Source organism: Oryctolagus cuniculus, chromosome 19, assembly GCF_051225735.1.
Source record: "Oryctolagus cuniculus isolate XC-2025 breed Fujian yellow rabbit chromosome 19, ASM5122573v1, whole genome shotgun sequence".
NCBI classification, from domain to species: domain Eukaryota; kingdom Metazoa; phylum Chordata; class Mammalia; order Lagomorpha; family Leporidae; genus Oryctolagus; species Oryctolagus cuniculus.
This window is the reverse complement of record NC_142885.1, coordinates 61,655,905-61,671,843: the sequence shown is the minus strand read 5'-3', so window position 1 is coordinate 61,671,843 and position 15,939 is coordinate 61,655,905. Positions and strand designations below refer to the sequence as shown.

Below are 15,939 nucleotides of genomic sequence, written 5' to 3'. Positions count from 1 at the left end.
TCTGCCCGAGCACGAGGCATGACGGGAAACCCCCAAGGCCTGAAGAGAACGTCTCCAGCTCCACCTCCATGGAGCAGGCAGGGCAGCGACCCCAGTGATGAGTCCAGTGATGGGGGCTTTTTGTAAATGTCTCAAACACACAGACGAGCCCACCAGGCAAAGGCAAACACAGCTAAGCACAAGGCAGAGGAAGGAAGAGTGGCGTGGATTTTTCTCTCCCTGCCTTTTTAAAATGAACGCTCACTGCTGGGCCAGGCCACCTCTCTCCCTCTTCCGCATAATAGTAAGTGCCTAAATCTCAATTTCAGCAGTGTCTGGTCCAAGGATGCCCTGCGGGGGTCCAAGAGGAGGGACTACAGCCACGGTAAGAAACGCGACGGCGGTCAGAGCTGCTGTACCGTGGGGCCGTGGGTACCTCAGCGAGTCAGCCGGCTGCACAGTCTCCTTGACAGGCCGCGGAGAGACGTTTCTGGGGTATGACGAGCTGTGGGAGCCACTGCTGGGGAGAACAGCAGCAGCAGCTGGGGCCTGTCATTCAGACACGGCGTGCCCCCTCGTGAATGCCATGTGTGCGCCTGGGATGCAGCCCCTCAGCAGTGCCCAGGTGCAGGGGCTGGACGCCCTCGGGCCTTGTCTCCACAGACTCCCGGCCTCTCTCCCTTAAAGAGTCCCTGCCTTGCTTCCATGACTGCAGACCAACCACTTGGGAAGATTGGCTCACGGACTTGAGGGAGTGGTGTAGCCGGTTCTACAGCATCCCTGGTCACAAGATCCATGAGACCACTGATGTCCTCAACAACATCTTCATGCTCAGGGTGCCAGGATTTTTTTTTTTTCCCCAGAAAGTCCAGACCTTGAGGAGGAAGCAACCCCCACCGACTGCCTGACGCCCACCATGTCATACATGAAATTCCCAGGAGAACACGCTATCTCCGGCCAAAGCAGCACTGTGGGCTGAGCAGACTCCCGGATGTAAGCTGATGGTGCACCTCCCAGCACCTCCCAGCACCAAGTGTCGTCTGTAAGAACCTGTGCCCCAAGCCCCGGCGTGCCCAGCAACCAGGCGATGGCTGTCCAGCTCCCTGCTCTGCGCTTTGCAATAAACACCTCCTTTCCCCTCCCCCGCCATGGCAGTGCCGGGCTTGCTGGGTGCTGGGCCAGCAGACGCAGGATCTGGGAGTTTGACAATATAATCAGCTTGAGCTTTGAAGCAGGTTAAGATCCAACTCGACACGTCCTTCTCCCCCGGCTGTGGACGGGAGCTTAATCTGCCTCGCTGCATGGACACTGATGGGGGCTCCAGGAGCCACCCACTGAAGCCACATCAGACCACGTGCCGGCTTACGCCTGAGTAATGCCAGCAGGAAGTCTGGCTCTTACAGGTCACCTGTCCCTAGGGGAGGGGCATCTTTCCTGTTCCTGAGCACACACTGCCACACCCAGGTGCACGCTGAGCCTCCCACAGGCACCCAGGACACCCGCTGTCAAGAGCCAGTAGCCCCCACTCACTCCGTGCTCGGCAGGCTAAGCGCTGTTCTCAATGTCGAACATATAACCCTCACAAACACCCAGCCAGACAACTTCGGCTGCTGTCCCTGTTTCACAGAGAAGGAGATCAAGGCTCAGGCTGGGATCAGAACCCTGCTCCAGGAGCCAGCATTGTGGTACAGCAGGCTAAGCTGCCACCTGTGACGCCAGCATCCCATAGGAGCACCGATTCAGGTCCTGGCTGCTCTACTCTGGATCCAGCTCCCTGCCAAGGCTCCTGGGAAAGCTGCAGAGGAAGCCCCAAGGACATGGGTCCCTGCACCCACGTGGGGGACGCAGATGGAGTTCCAGTGTCCTGGCTTTGGCCTGGTCCAGCCCTGACCATCACAGCCACTGGGGGAGTGGACTCGTGCATGGATGATCTCTCTCTCTCTGTCTCTCCTTCTCTTTGTAAAACTCTGCTTTTCAAATAAACAAATATATCTTTAAAAAAATAAATAAATAAAAAGAATCCAGTACCAGCCAAGGCCCAGTCCTCTCTCCCTGTTCTGAATATTTGCCCCTGGACCTCAAGCAGGAGTCAAGCCCCAAGTCCTAAGGTAACAGAACTAAGAGGGGGAACGCTTTGTCCAGTGATGCTGTTGAGAGGCGGGGGCTGACTCGACTGCAACAGGTCCTGGGGTGGAGCCCCCATGACCGAGTACCGGCTGCTTTGCAAGGACAGGGAGGGACCACACAGACAGAGACAGTCCCGGGGCCCCTGTCCCCACCACGTGACGCCCTGGGCCACTGTGGGCCCAGCCAGGAAGTTGTCCTCGCCAGGGGCTGGACTACTGAGGCCCGCCTGGCCCCAGAATGTGAAACAAACAAGTGGCTGCCTGGGGTGCTCCGTTACAGTCTCCCAAGGCTGACCTGGCACACACCCCCCCCTTGCAGATGCCCACGGCGCTGGGGCTGGTACCTGCTTCAGTGAACTTGTCGGCCATCTCCTGCCGCACGGGCTTGGTGAGGTTGAAGTAGTCGTCGTCCTCGTCCATGCTCTGCAGGAACAGTGGGATGTGCTGGAAGACGATGGCGTGGCGGCACCTCCGCTGCCCGGCGACGCTCAGCTGCTGCTCCAGCCACCGGTCCTGGGCCTGCTTCAGGGCCGGGCACTGGGACGCGTCGAACAGGAACTGGGAGTTGAGGACCAGGAACAGGACGCCCCCAACCCAGAAGCTGAAGTAGTCGTCTCCCCAGGTCTGGCGGAACTCCTCGATGGTCTCCGCCGTGGGGACGTTGCCCACGTCATGGTTGCCGCTGACGAAGACCAGCGGGATGTCTCTGTCCAGCTGCCGGAGCACCCGCTGCAGGTCCCGCGTCTGCTCCTTCCGCCAGGGCATGCCTGCACAAGCGAGGGCGCAGTCAGAGACAGGCAGAGGCTGGTCACACACCTACCCGTGTGAGGTTAGGACCCAGAAGAGCCTAGACACCCACTGGACCAGGCCCACGGAACTGCACGCCATGCACAGCAGGTGGCATTCTGCACCCCACCCATGGTGCAGCAGGGTACCGGGGCTCAACACCGTAACACCAATCTCCTCTCTCCCGGTGCACCAGACTCAGAACAGAACTGGCTATTTCCACAAAGGGCTGCAAGGTGCATGGCACCCAGACGCCTCCTCCTTCCACACTTCCTGGAAGAACGTGTGACAACTTTACTAGATGGATTTTAAAATGAGCCATTCACTTCCACGTCAGTTTTTTTGACTTCTCTATGCTAATCTGAGCAACAAATATTTATTGAGTGCTGACGATGTATAAGGCACTGATGGAGCCACACAGACCCAAGGTGCTGCTTCTAAGCTGCAGAGGCGGGTGGTTTTGTCAAGTACATTACCGGCGCGCACCCATCCGAACCGGACGCCACTGCTGAGCAAAGCAAAGCAGGGCAAAGACACGCTGGCGCTGCCTGAGTCCTCAGGAGTGTGCCAGCGTCAGGCAAAGACAGCGCCGAGGGAGGCCAGACAGGGCAGTTGGGCAATGCAGCACGGCACACGGCTGGAACCCCCATGCCCATGATGCAGTGCGCAGAGGACGTTGCCCAGCTACCGTGACTGATGGTCTTTCACTGTGTATTTCAGAGTAGGGAGAAGGGAGGGTGTGAGCTCCCGGCACCAGTGTAACCCCTGACTCGATCAGTCGCGCCCCCTGCCCGAGTGGACGTATCACAGCACATCCGGTGAATAATGCAGTCATCATGCTTTGATTACAGGTGGAAAGCAAGCCCAGAGGTCCTTCGGCAGCAAGCGTGGCCAGGAAAGACCACGGAGCAGAAACACAGGCGTTCAGGGTCTACCCAGCTCCGGCCACACACAGGCTGATGGGGGACAGGAGCTGGCATAACGCCGGAGAAACCAAGGGAAGACGCAGAAGCGTTTCAGAAAGACCACTTCAAGGACAAGACTGTGGGATGGTTTCCTTTACGGCCAAGCTCCCCCCAGGTACACGGACACCCCAAGTGAATCTGTGACTAACTCGGTTCCTGAGCCACCCACAGATCCACTCAAACTCATCTGCAGTGTGTGCTCGCATCTTGTGGCCTGGCCGACCCATGTCAGCAATGCCGTCTTCCCACTGCCCTCCCAGGCCACAGCAGAGACTGGATTGGAAGTGGAGCAGCCAGGACTAGAACCGGCGCCCATATGGGATTGCTGGCGCCACAGGCAGAGGATTAACCTACTGCGCCAGATGGAAGCCAGTAGCCAGGAGCTTCATTTGGGTCTCCCACATGGGTGCAGGGGCCCAAGGACTTGGGTCATCTTCTGCTGCCTTCCTAGGCACATTAGCAGGAAACTAAAACAGAAGTGGGGCAGCTAGGACTTGAACCGGCACCCACATGGGATGCTGGAGCTGCAGGCAGTGCCTGTACCTGCTAAGCCACAATGCTGCCCCCCTGCCCCCAGCTCCCTTCTAATGCACTGGGAAAGCAAGTCTCCAACACTTGGGTCCCTACCACCCACACGGGAGCCTGGATGGAGTTCCTGGCTCCCAGATTCAGCCTTGGCCCAGCCCTAGCTGTTGTGGCCATTTGGGGAGTGACCCAGGGGATGGAAGATCTCTTTCTCCCTGTCTTCCCCTCTCTCTCTGTCCTACTGCCTTTCAAATAAACAAACAAATCTTAAAAATACAGAAGTGGAAAAGGAACCTTACCCTCCAAAGTGATCTAGGACAAAGATCTGGGAACTCCACCCGGGAACGGGATGCTGTTGTCCACGTCAGGGGTTGGCTGCTTTCCAAGAAATCAAGGACCTCCCCACCATCACCCCAGCAACCTGCTAAAGAGCCCAGTGCCCACGTCCCCCGAATTCTCTTGACCAGACAAGCCTCTCTGCCACGCCCTTCAAGCTCTTTCTGACCTCTTACACGCGCAGGGTCTGGGGCTCACTGTGTGTGAGGAGGGGGTGGCGACTCTCACACCTCAGGAGCAGCTGTAGGATGCAGACCTCAGCACTCTCTGAGCTCCAGAACCCGGATCAAGCAAGCCTGCAAAATGCCAGCTACCTCCCCACACCTCCTGAAAACCCAAATACAATGAATTCTTCCTTTTTTTAAAAAAAAAAATCAGTGACCCCCGGGTGGGCATAAAAACACCACATCCCTTCAGAAAGAATAAACACGTCCCCTAGGGACGGGAACAATTTCTAGTTAAGAGTGTAGGAGAAAGGGAGTGAACTCTGGCTGACAAAGAGGGGACATCGGTGCTGTGTGTGACACGCTCTCCTCTGTTTCTCACAATCCCTGGAGGGTCAGGTGTCAGTGACAGCTCAGCTTCACCAGAGCTCACAGAGCCTGTGCAGCTTCCTGCGGAACAGGCATGGACCGCCGCAAACGCGAGAGGACCCGAAAGCCAGAGCCACACCTCCTGGTACAACGGCGAGGAAATCAGGGGCACCTGGCCAAGGATGTAGTGCCCATGAGGGCAGGGCTGGGCAGGGCGGGGCGGGGCTGGGCAGGGCGGGGAGGGGAAGGAAGACCTAGACCATGAGAAACGACTCGGGACAGGGAAAGGGGAGGACTGCTCTCGGGGAGTCTCCGTGGCGGATGAGAGCATCTACTGAGACAGAGCCCGCGCGATGGCCCGTGCCTGCTGCCCACCGAGGAAGACCCTGGACGGGAACGGCGTTTAAAGCATTTTTTAAAAAAATTATTTATTTATTTGAAAGTCAGAGTTACAGAGAGAGGTAGAGAAAGAGAGACAGGTCTTCCATCCGCTGGTCACTCCCCAATTGGTCGCAACGGTTGGAGCTGCGCCAATCCAAAGCCAGGAGCCAGGAGCTTCTTCTGGGTCTCCCACGTGGGTGCAGGGGCCCAAGGACCTGGGCAATCTTCTACTGCTTTCCCAGGCCATAGCAGAGAGCTGGATGGGAATCGAACCAATGCCCATATGGGATGCCGGTGCTTCAGGCCAGGGTGTTAACCCGCTGTGCCACAGCACCGGCCCCAGCATTTTCTAAAGCTTGAAAATGGTAGTGGATTAATGTGGCGGTGGAGGCGGGCGTTTGGCCTCGTAGCTAAGCCTGTTAAGATGTCTGCTTCCCACATCTGAGTGCCTGCATCTGGCTCTGCTCGATTCCAGCCTCCTGCTAAAGGTGCACCCTGGCAGGAACAGGTGACGGCTCGAATAGGTTCCTGCTACTCACATGAGAGACCTGGATTGAATTCTTAGCTCCCAGCTTTGGCCTGGGCCCAGCCTCACCAGCTACAGGCATTTGGGGCAATAAACCACTGATAGGAGCTCTTTGTCTCTAAAATAAATAATAGTAATAATTATTATTATAATATGATAAAGGCAGGAGGTAAAAGGAATCACCATAAGTAGAAAACATTTATGTTGACTATGAACTTTCCCATGGTGTGGCACCATGAAATGGGCGGTTTATTTCTGCCGGACTCCATTAAGGCTGAGACGATTGTCCTGGTTGTTTCCCAAAGAACCTTCAAAAGACGGCATCTGATAAAATCTCTTACTCTACCAGGATGGCCCACACACACCTTCAGTTGATGAAAGACTCGCACGTCACTCGTAATGGTGAGAGATGGCTTCTCTCCCAGACGCGGAGGGCGGCAAGGGCTGCTCTCATGGCCCTCACTGAACCCTTCCTGGAAGTCCAGCCAGTGCCGTTAGGCAAGGAAAAGAAAGAACAGGCACACAGGTGGGAAGCCAAGAAACAAAATGTCTGTCCTCGGAAGACACGAGTGACTCCATCAGAATCCCAGAATCTGCAAAAAGACAAACAGAAACAAAGCAAGCAAGGTTCCTGGAACTCCTAAGAGAGATTATCCTGGACACGAGGCAGGCATCCAGAAGTCGGCTGTATTTCTGCCTCCAAGCAGTGAAGACCTAGAGGGCAACCTGCAGGAGCTGTCCAGGTGGCAGAAGCGGCAGGGAAGCTGGTGTGCTGGTTACAGGACTGAGGACAGGCCCAGGAACGATTCCTAAACACCTGTGCGACGAAGAGGCTGCTCATCTCATTTACTCACAAGGAGACTGGGAGAAAGTTACTGGCAGAAATCTAAAGCTCTCTTTCAAGACAAAACCTGATATTTTGGCACCATCAACAGAAGAAAAAAAATAGACAAATGAGACTTCATGGAAATTAAAAACTTTTGTGCACCAAAAGACAACTCTCAACACAGATAAAAGGTAATCTACAGAACGGGAGAAATGTTTGCAAATCGTGTATCTGATAAGGGATCCATCAGAATACACAGAGACTTTCTCAAACGTCACAAGAAAAACAGAAACTCAGAAGTGGGCAAAGGTCTGGAACAACGGTTTCTCCACACAGTGTACCCCGCTTACCAACGTGCACATGCAGAGACTGGCACCCCCAGTGCTTGGGGAACAAGCAAATCAAAACCACGGTGAGCGATCACTTCATGCCCATTTGGGTGGGCAAGGCTAAGGAAGACAGAATGTGACAGGCATTGGGGAGGATGTGCGCTCACTGTCCCTGGGGAGGAGAAACGGCACAGCCACGAAGGACAAGAGTGTGGGTGCTCCTCAGAAGTGCGAGGGGGTCACCATGTGGCCAGCACTTGAGCTTCTGTGATACATGGCAAGAACCAAGGCAGGGTCCCACAGAGGCAGTGCTACACCGGTGTTCCTGACAGCATCGTTTACGGTAACTACAACTTGGAGGCAGCCCAGGGACCCACTGGCAGGTGAACGGCTAAGCAAACCGTGGCACAACCACACGCTGGAATGCTACTTGGGAATCCCGGCACAGGCAACAACAGGGATGAACACTGAAGATGTCACACTCAGTGACACACACCAGTCACAGTGACACAAATACTGTCTGTCCACTTACATGTATACTAAGAGCATATAAATTCATTTTGTATTTGGAACCTGGAGCGGTCAGAAAGTAGAACGGTGGTTGGGATCACAGCTCGGGGCCACCACTGGGGCACAGCGGCTTTAGGCCGCCGTTCATGACACTCGAATCCCTAGCAACAATGTCTGGTTTGTGTAGCAGCTACCCCATGATTCCGATTCGGTTTCCTGCTAATGCTCCTGGGACATCGAAGAGCTTGCATTCCTGCCACCTGCGTGAGAGGCGTGAATGGAGTTCTCACCTCCCAGTTTGGGGCTGGCTGAGTTCCAGCTGTTGTGGGCATTTTGGGAGTGAATTAGTGGATCTCTTTCTCTCTTTCTCTAATTCTGCCTTTCAAAAAAAGAAAATCTTTTTTTAAAAAAAATCATAGCACAGTAATGCAAACTCCTTTCAGGGAGAAATTAGGAACTATCAATGTAGACTTGAGTAATTTCATTATATCTAGTACCCTGCAACCCTCCTGATAAGACTTTCGGCTACAGAAACATACACCAGAATGCGAAGCCTGACTATTCTTTGTAGCATTAACTGAAAAGATGCGGAAGTCTGAGCTGGCTTCGATGTTTGTTAACAGGGAGCCGCAGATGCATTCGTATCATGGAAGAATAAGCAAACATCAAAAAGAACAGAGAAAGCCGGCGCCGCAGCTCACTAGGCTAATCCTCCGCCTTGCGGCGCCAGCACACCGGGTTCTAGTCCCGGTCGGGGCGCCAGAATCTGCCCCAGTTGCCCCTCTTCCAGGCCAGCTCTCTGCTGTGGCCAGGGAGTGCAGTGGAGGATGGCCCAAGTGCTTGGGCCCTGCACCCCATGGGAGACCAGGAGAAGCACTTGGCTCCTGCCATCGGATCAGCATGGTGTGCTGGCCACAGCGCGCCTGCTGTGGCGGCCATTGGAGGGTGAACCAACGGCAAAGGAAGACCTTTCTCTCTGTCTCTCTCTCTCACTGTCCACTCTGCCTGTCAAAAACAAACAAACAAACAACAAAAACAAACAAACAAAAAAACAAAAAGAACAGAGAAGAACCAGATCAGGGGATGATGGACACACAGCCAGGCTGTGCTGTTGAGGGCTGGGGAGCTATGTGCCAACAGGAAGCCTCCATAGCTAGAACGCACGGCTGCATGTTGTCATAAACCAGTCGACAAACTGGTATCTTCAGAGACAAAAAAATATCTAAAAATGTGTGGCACCATTGTGACATTTTTGGTTTCCTACAAAGTTTGAAATTTTGTGAGCATACATTACTTTGACAATCAGGAGAGTAATCAAGACATTTAAGAAAAACACAAATGTGCTGAAATTAGATCTGATAAGCATATATAAATGTCATTTGAATGGGGACAAATACAAAACAGAAGACAAGGTCAACACAGAAGCTCAGTAAAGAACTCAGTAAAGAGTAACAAACTCTCAGAGAGAAAAGAAGGGAAAGAGAAGAGAACAACAAGAAAGTTCTTTAAAAACAAAACAAAAAAAAGCCACCCTGGGCACATTCAGTTTACAGAAATGTAGCAAAGACTGTGCCCAGGACGAATTGTGTTCTTTCTAAACACCTGCTTTTCCATCTGTGGCATTGACACCGGGAAGCCTCCAAGGGCAATGCTAAGAAGTCCCTATTCTTATTTCAAGACCTGAATAGAACCCAACCCCAGAGGAGGAAGGGGCTGCCTTGCCCTCATGTGTCTAGTCTACTATTTCTTACTAAATGGGATGCATGTTTCTCAACCTCTTTTCTCATTATTGCTCCCCTAAAGAGCCTAAAAAATCAGATAACCAATGATGTGCCTTCTGCACGTCTGCTCACTCCGGACTTTCATACACGTGGTCTCCCGTGACCCATGTCTTTCCCTCTGCCGTCTCCAGGGCTCACCTCTGCTGCGGCCTGTGTCAGCGCTCACCCCTTGACTGCTCTGCTCTAAGGACAGACCACCCTGTGCTTATCCCTGCCTCAGCTGATGCACGTCTGGGTTGCTTTTAACCTTTGTGGCTCCTGCAAACGATGCTGCCATGAACACCACATACAAGCTGTGGGATGGAAATGTCTACACCTGGGAGTGAAACTGCTGAGTCACGCTGTCACTCTGAGTCTAGCTGATGGTGGAACTATTGACAGTCTTGCCTTCCCATGTGCCATCTGACGTTCCCGTGAGCAATGGTCGGATCTGCAAAGACCCCACCTCCTGGCAGATCCAAGTTTCTTTTTCTTTTTTGACAGGCAGAGTTAGACAGTTAGACGGAGAGAGAGAGAGACAGAGAGAAAGGTCTTCCTTTGCCGTTGGTTCACCCCACAATGGCCGCTATGGCCGGCATGCTGCGCCGATCCGAAGCCAGGAGCCAGGTGCCTCCTCCTGGTCTCCCATGCGGGTGCAGGGCCCAAGCACTTGGGCCATCCTCCACTGCCCTCCCGGGCCACAGCAGAGAGCTGGACTGGAAGAGGGGCAACCAGGACAGAATCCGGCGCCCCAACTGGGACTAGAACCCGGGGTGCCAGCGCCGCAGGTGGAGGATTAGCTAAGTATGGAGGATTAGCCAAGTGCGCCGTGGCGCTGGCCAGATGCTATTTTTTCTTTAACAAGCCTCTCGTTGGGTGTAGCATGGTATCTCACAGTGGTTTTCGTCTGCATTTACCTAGTGACCAGCGATGGTGCAGATCTTTCATGTGCTTATTGGCATTTTATGTGTCTTTGGAGAAATGTCCATTCAAGTCCTTTGTCCCTTTTTAAGCTGGATTGTTTGCCTTTCATTATTGAGCTGTAAGAGTTCTTTATGCACCATGGTATCAGGCCTTATCAGCCACAGGATTTTCAAGCAATTGCTTTCACTTTGTGGATTGTCTTCCCACATTTTTGATAATGTCCTTTGCAGTAACAAAGTTTTTCAAGTTTCATAAAGTCCAATGTAGCCATTTTTCTTTTGTCATTTGTGTTTTTAACATCTAAGAAAACCAATCAAGTGCAAGGTCATAGTGATTTACGCCTATGTTTTCTTCTAAGAGTTTAGTTCTAGGTCTTATTTGGTCTGTGCTACATCTTTTTTTTTACAGGCAGAGTGGACAGTGAGAGAGAGAGACAGAGAGAAAGGTCTTCCTTTGCCGTTGGTTCACCCTTCAATGGCCGCCGCGGCCGGCGTGCTGCGGCTGGCGCACCGCGCTGATCCAATGGCAGGAGCCAGGTGCTTCTCCTGGTCTCCCATGGGGTGCAGGGCCCAAGCACTTGGACCATCCTCCACTGCACTCCCAGGCCACAGCAGAGAGCTGGCCTGGAAGAAGGGCAACCGGGGCAGAATCAGGTGCCCCGACCGGGACTAGAACCCGGTGTGCAGGTGCCGCAAGGCGGAGGATTAGCCTAGTGAGCCGCGGCACCGGCCTTGTGCTACATCTTTGAGTTGATTTTTATGTAAGGCATGCGGTAAGGGTCCAGATTTGGTCTTTGTGTGTGATGTCCCGCTGTTCCGCACCACTCACTGGGGAGGTAACTGGGCGTGAATGCGCAGGTTTACGTCTGGACTCTCACTTGGGTTCCAGGGGTCACTGTGCCTGTGCTCACACTGCCAGCACACTGTCTTCAACACTGCAGCTTTGTAGTAGGTTCTAGATCAAAAGGTGTGCGCCCCCCAACGTGGCTGCTGCTTTGCAAGGTTGTTCATTTCCACAGGGATTCTGGGGTCAGCTGGTGGTGACCGTGGGAGGGAGGAGAGCTAAGACGCAGCTCCACAAAGCTCACGAGCTCTCTAGGGGAGGGAAGCTCTTCCAGAACCAGTGACTGTCGGAAGGCAAATCACAAGGTCATTGAGATCTCCTGACGTGGTGCTGGTCCTGAGCACTGGAGAGACGTTCCCTCTGGCTGGAGGAAGGCGGTGAGGGTGTCGGGTCGGGCGTGGCACTCAAACCCGGGCACAGCATTGCTGGAACCGCTCCACCCGTCTCCATCCCCCGAATGTGACACTGATTGAGACCAGCATTCCGTGCTCACCTGAGCCGCTGCGACAGCTGCGCAGCCAGCCTCCCAGTCGCCACTCCAGCCCCTTCCGAGTCTCCCTCGCACTACAGCCGCTGTGTAATTCCTAAGCCACCAATCTGATCAGCAGGTCCCACCTCCCACGAGAACCCACGCATGGCTTCACCACGGCTGTCAGGGCCCTGCCTGAATGCTTCAGCTTCCTGTCCTCACCAACCCTCTTCCCACTGCCTACAGGCCCCCCGCCCCACGCTATGCTACGTGTCCTCGGAGCCTCCTCGGAGCCATCCTCCCGTTCTTGAGGAAAGCCCCATCCTTAGCAGCACACACACCTGCCCAGAGCAAAGTTTATCGTTCCCAGCACCCTGAGATTCTGGGACGGGAGCAGAAGTGGGATGTGTACCCTCAGGGCTGTGCAGTGCTGGGCAGTGAGGGGCAGCGGGCCAGGGAGGCAGTGAGGATGTGGAGCCCTGTTCTGAGAGGTGAGCCATGTCCGGAAGACTGTGTCTTCACGAGGAATCCCTGGCCCGAGTGGCAGATGGGATGCTGGAGAGGCAGAGGGATCCTAGGGCTTCCGGCACGGAGGTGGTGAAGACTGGAATGGGACTGTGATGCTGGGAGGGAGAAGAAAGGATACCACAGAAACACACGCGCTTCTGTGCATCTGAATCAGAGAAGTCGGGGGAGGGAAACACGTAAATGAGAACACGTCACTGTCTGAGCTTGTTACTTCTGGCCGAGCTCTTCCAGGAATTCCCTTCCCCAGAGCGGTCATCGCGTTTGCATCTGTCTTCTTCCGAGTTCAGCCTGGTGCTGCTGTAAGGTGTGTGCACACTGCAAGGGAAGCCAGAGCTGCTGGCACCTGGGACACCTGGGACACCTGGGACACCTGAGACTTGGCCTGAGGCTGCTCACACACGGTGCAGGGCCCTGGTCGAGGGAGCGCCAGGACAGGTGTGTGCAGCGCCGCCCTAGTCCTGGTGAGCTCCTGCCGTGGAAGGCAGGGGGCGCGGCGCTTCTGTTTACACCTGCAGAGTGTCACAGGGGCAAAAAAGGCTTATTTACAAGGAACTGCCTCTTTTTTTTTTTTTTTTTTTTTTTTGACTATCCGACCTCTCGCACCGTTGGCTCTGCTCTTGGACCCCATGTGGGATTTTAAATACACAACATCATGGTAAGTTCTTAGGCGGTTCACAGTTAAACTCCCAATGCAGCCACTGCTCTTTCAAAGCCAGAGGCAAAAATCTATGCAGCCTCAGTCAATGCAGGGCTAGAAGAATGGACGTTATCACCTGTCAGGTAGGCACTGATTCAAAACACACCTGCTACCCCACTCTGGGCCCACCCACACCCTGAAGGCATCAGCCTCGCTTTTCAAGGAGCCCGAGCTCTACAGAGGGGCCCAGGACGGGAACAGGTGAAGAACTATGTGACGGGACACTGGGTGCCCTTGCAGCTCAGGGTGGGGTGACTGACCCCACGGGAAGAGTTCCAGAGCTTTCCTGGAGGAAAGCAGCCAGGGCTCTGGGAGATGGAGGCCCTGCTGACGAGAGGCCAGGAGAGAGGGGAGGGAGCAGTGGGGTGAGGGCGAAGAGGGAAGAGATTGGGATGCCTTTCGGGAAGTGGGGCAATGAGGAGTGAACTGGTATCAGAATAACGAAGAGAAACCGGGTTTCTGAGTGCCGGCGTGCACCAGGCCCTGAGCTACGTGCTTTACGTGAGAGACTTTACGCGCCTATGTGAGAGACTGAACGGTGCAAATGAAAACACAGGTTGAAGACTGCATTCTTCTCTCTCTCTCTCTCTCTCTCTCTCTCTCACTGTCTAACTCTGCCTGTCAAAAATAAAAAAAAAAAAAAAAGAAGACTGCATTCAAGGTCAGAGTACAGATGGATTTTAACCCACCTGAAGTTGCCAGATTACAAAATGAGATGTCTAGAGGTCGGTGTTGTGGTGTGGCAGATAAAGTCGCCACTTGAGGCATGGGTATCCTATACGGGCATCGTTTGAGTCCTGGCTGCTCTACTTCCAATCTACCTCCCAGCCCATGTCCTGGGAAAAGCCAAAGATGACCCAGGTGTTTGGGCCCCTGCTACCCACGTACGAGCCCAGGATGAAGTTCCTAGCTCCTGGCTTCAACTTTACATAGCCTTAGCTGCTACGGCCATTTAGGGAGTGAACCAGCAGGTGGAAGCGTGAGCTCGCTCGCTCTCCGTTTCTCTCCTCACCCCTGCAACTCTTTCAAATAAAAAAAAATCTTTATAAAAGGATGTCCAGTAATGTCAGATGAAGGGTCATTTCTAGTTATATCCCCTGTAATACTTGAATTCTCATACTTAAATTCTTTTATATATTTATCTTCATTTTTGTTTGAAAGGCAGAGAAGCAGAGAAAGAGACAAGCAGAGATCTTCCATCTGCTGGGTCACTCTCCAAACACATACACATGCAACAGCCAGGGCTGGGTCAGTCTGGGTCTCCCACGTGCATAGCAAGGACCCAGTCACTTGAGCCATCAACTGCTGCCTCCAAGGGTGTGTCACCGGCAGAGAGCTGGACAGGAGGTGGAGAAGCTGGAACTGGAACCAGTGACTCCACTATGCAGGCATCCCAGGCTGCAACTTCACCACTGTACCAAATGCCCGCCCCTGCGTCCCTGTATTTTTATTGACTAAATGTGTGAACCCTAAACTCAGGTTTCGTCAGCATTAACCCGGCCTGACTGCAGAGCTAGTGTTCTCAGCTGCGAATGGGGCAGGGTGCACCAGTCCCCACCGGCACCAACACACACAGGACGCACACAGCTGCAGGTCTCTCCCTGTGTTTCTACGTTGAGATGCAAGACCGTGACTGCAGGTCCGGTCCTTGAAACCTTTTTCCTGCCGTGTTAAGCATCACGACGCCAACAATCACAAAATGTTGACACTACAATTAGCTGGTGAGGACATGGGAAGCAGGTGCCACCTTGCACAGCTGTCTGGGGTGCACACAGTCGCCCTTATTTAAAGTTGGAAGTACACAGGATCTTGGATGCAACATGTTAATATCTCAGAATTACCCCAACGGCATGTACAAACCAACAAACAAGGCTGCTAAGAGACCGTGGCCTGTCTGTCAGAGTGCGCCTGAGCCGGGAGCAGGATGGGGCAGTGAGGTGCGGTGTGTTAAGGAGGTCCCTACTCTCAGATCTGTGCAAGTGCTGGTGCTGCATTCGCATGGCCTTGAGAGTGAACTCCTGCTCCCTGGGCCCCTGGCTCAATAAGGACAGCAGGCCCACGAGAATCTCATCCTAAAGGGCCTAGGCGCACCCTGATGGGAGACTGGGGAAATAACTTAAGGACAACTGCATCATTCACACCATGGCATGCAGCTGTAAGAGATCAAGACACGTTGTTGGTGTGAAGAGGAAAAAGCCGGACCGCAGAGTGCACGCCACGTACCACCATCTAAACTTTACATCCACGTTCACACATGCGTCACGTGCAGCTTAGCAGCAGGGATGCGTCCCGAGAACCGCGTCTTCAGGAGACTTCACTGCTATGGGAACACTGCAGAGAGCGGTCCCGCAAACTTGGAGCGGGGAGCGCGATCACCAGCACAGCTTCTTGATGCAGTCGAGCGACACGGGGACAGAGCTGTCTGGGCTGCCGCCAGCACGAGACAGCACAACACTGCACAGAAAGCCGTCAGGAGGGGCACACGCCAAAACACTGATGGAAAAAGTACACGAGCGTGAAGACACAAACCCCTAACGGTCCTGGATTACCACTACTACGGACTGCATGCAACAGACAACCATGCATGCCACAAGGATTACGTGCTACACATGATCATGTGTGCTACACCAAGGATTACATGCTACATGTGATCATGTGTGCTACACCAAGGATTACATGCTACACACAACAGCATGTTCCACGAGGATTACATGCTACATACAACATGTGCCACACAAAGTTACATGCTACACACAACCACGTGTGCCACAAGGATTACATGCTACACGTGATCATGTGTGCTACACCAAGGATTACATGCTACACGTGATCATGCGTGCTACACCAAGGATTACATGCTACACACAACAGCATGTGCCATGAGGATTACATGCTA

The 15,939-nt window shown here is 53.7% G+C and overlaps 1 protein-coding gene across 1 annotated transcript in view; it reads right to left on the bottom strand.

Moving 5' to 3' along the window:
• Nucleotides 1-15,939, bottom strand: part of CPPED1 (calcineurin like phosphoesterase domain containing 1) — a 110,209-nt gene that overhangs the window by 21,982 nt on the left and 72,288 nt on the right. Inside the window, exon 3 of the mRNA XM_017342463.4 lies at nucleotides 2,450-2,872. Coding sequence (XP_017197952.3) covers nucleotides 2,450-2,872 — 423 coding nt within the window. The remainder of the gene's footprint in view (nucleotides 1-2,449; nucleotides 2,873-15,939) is intronic.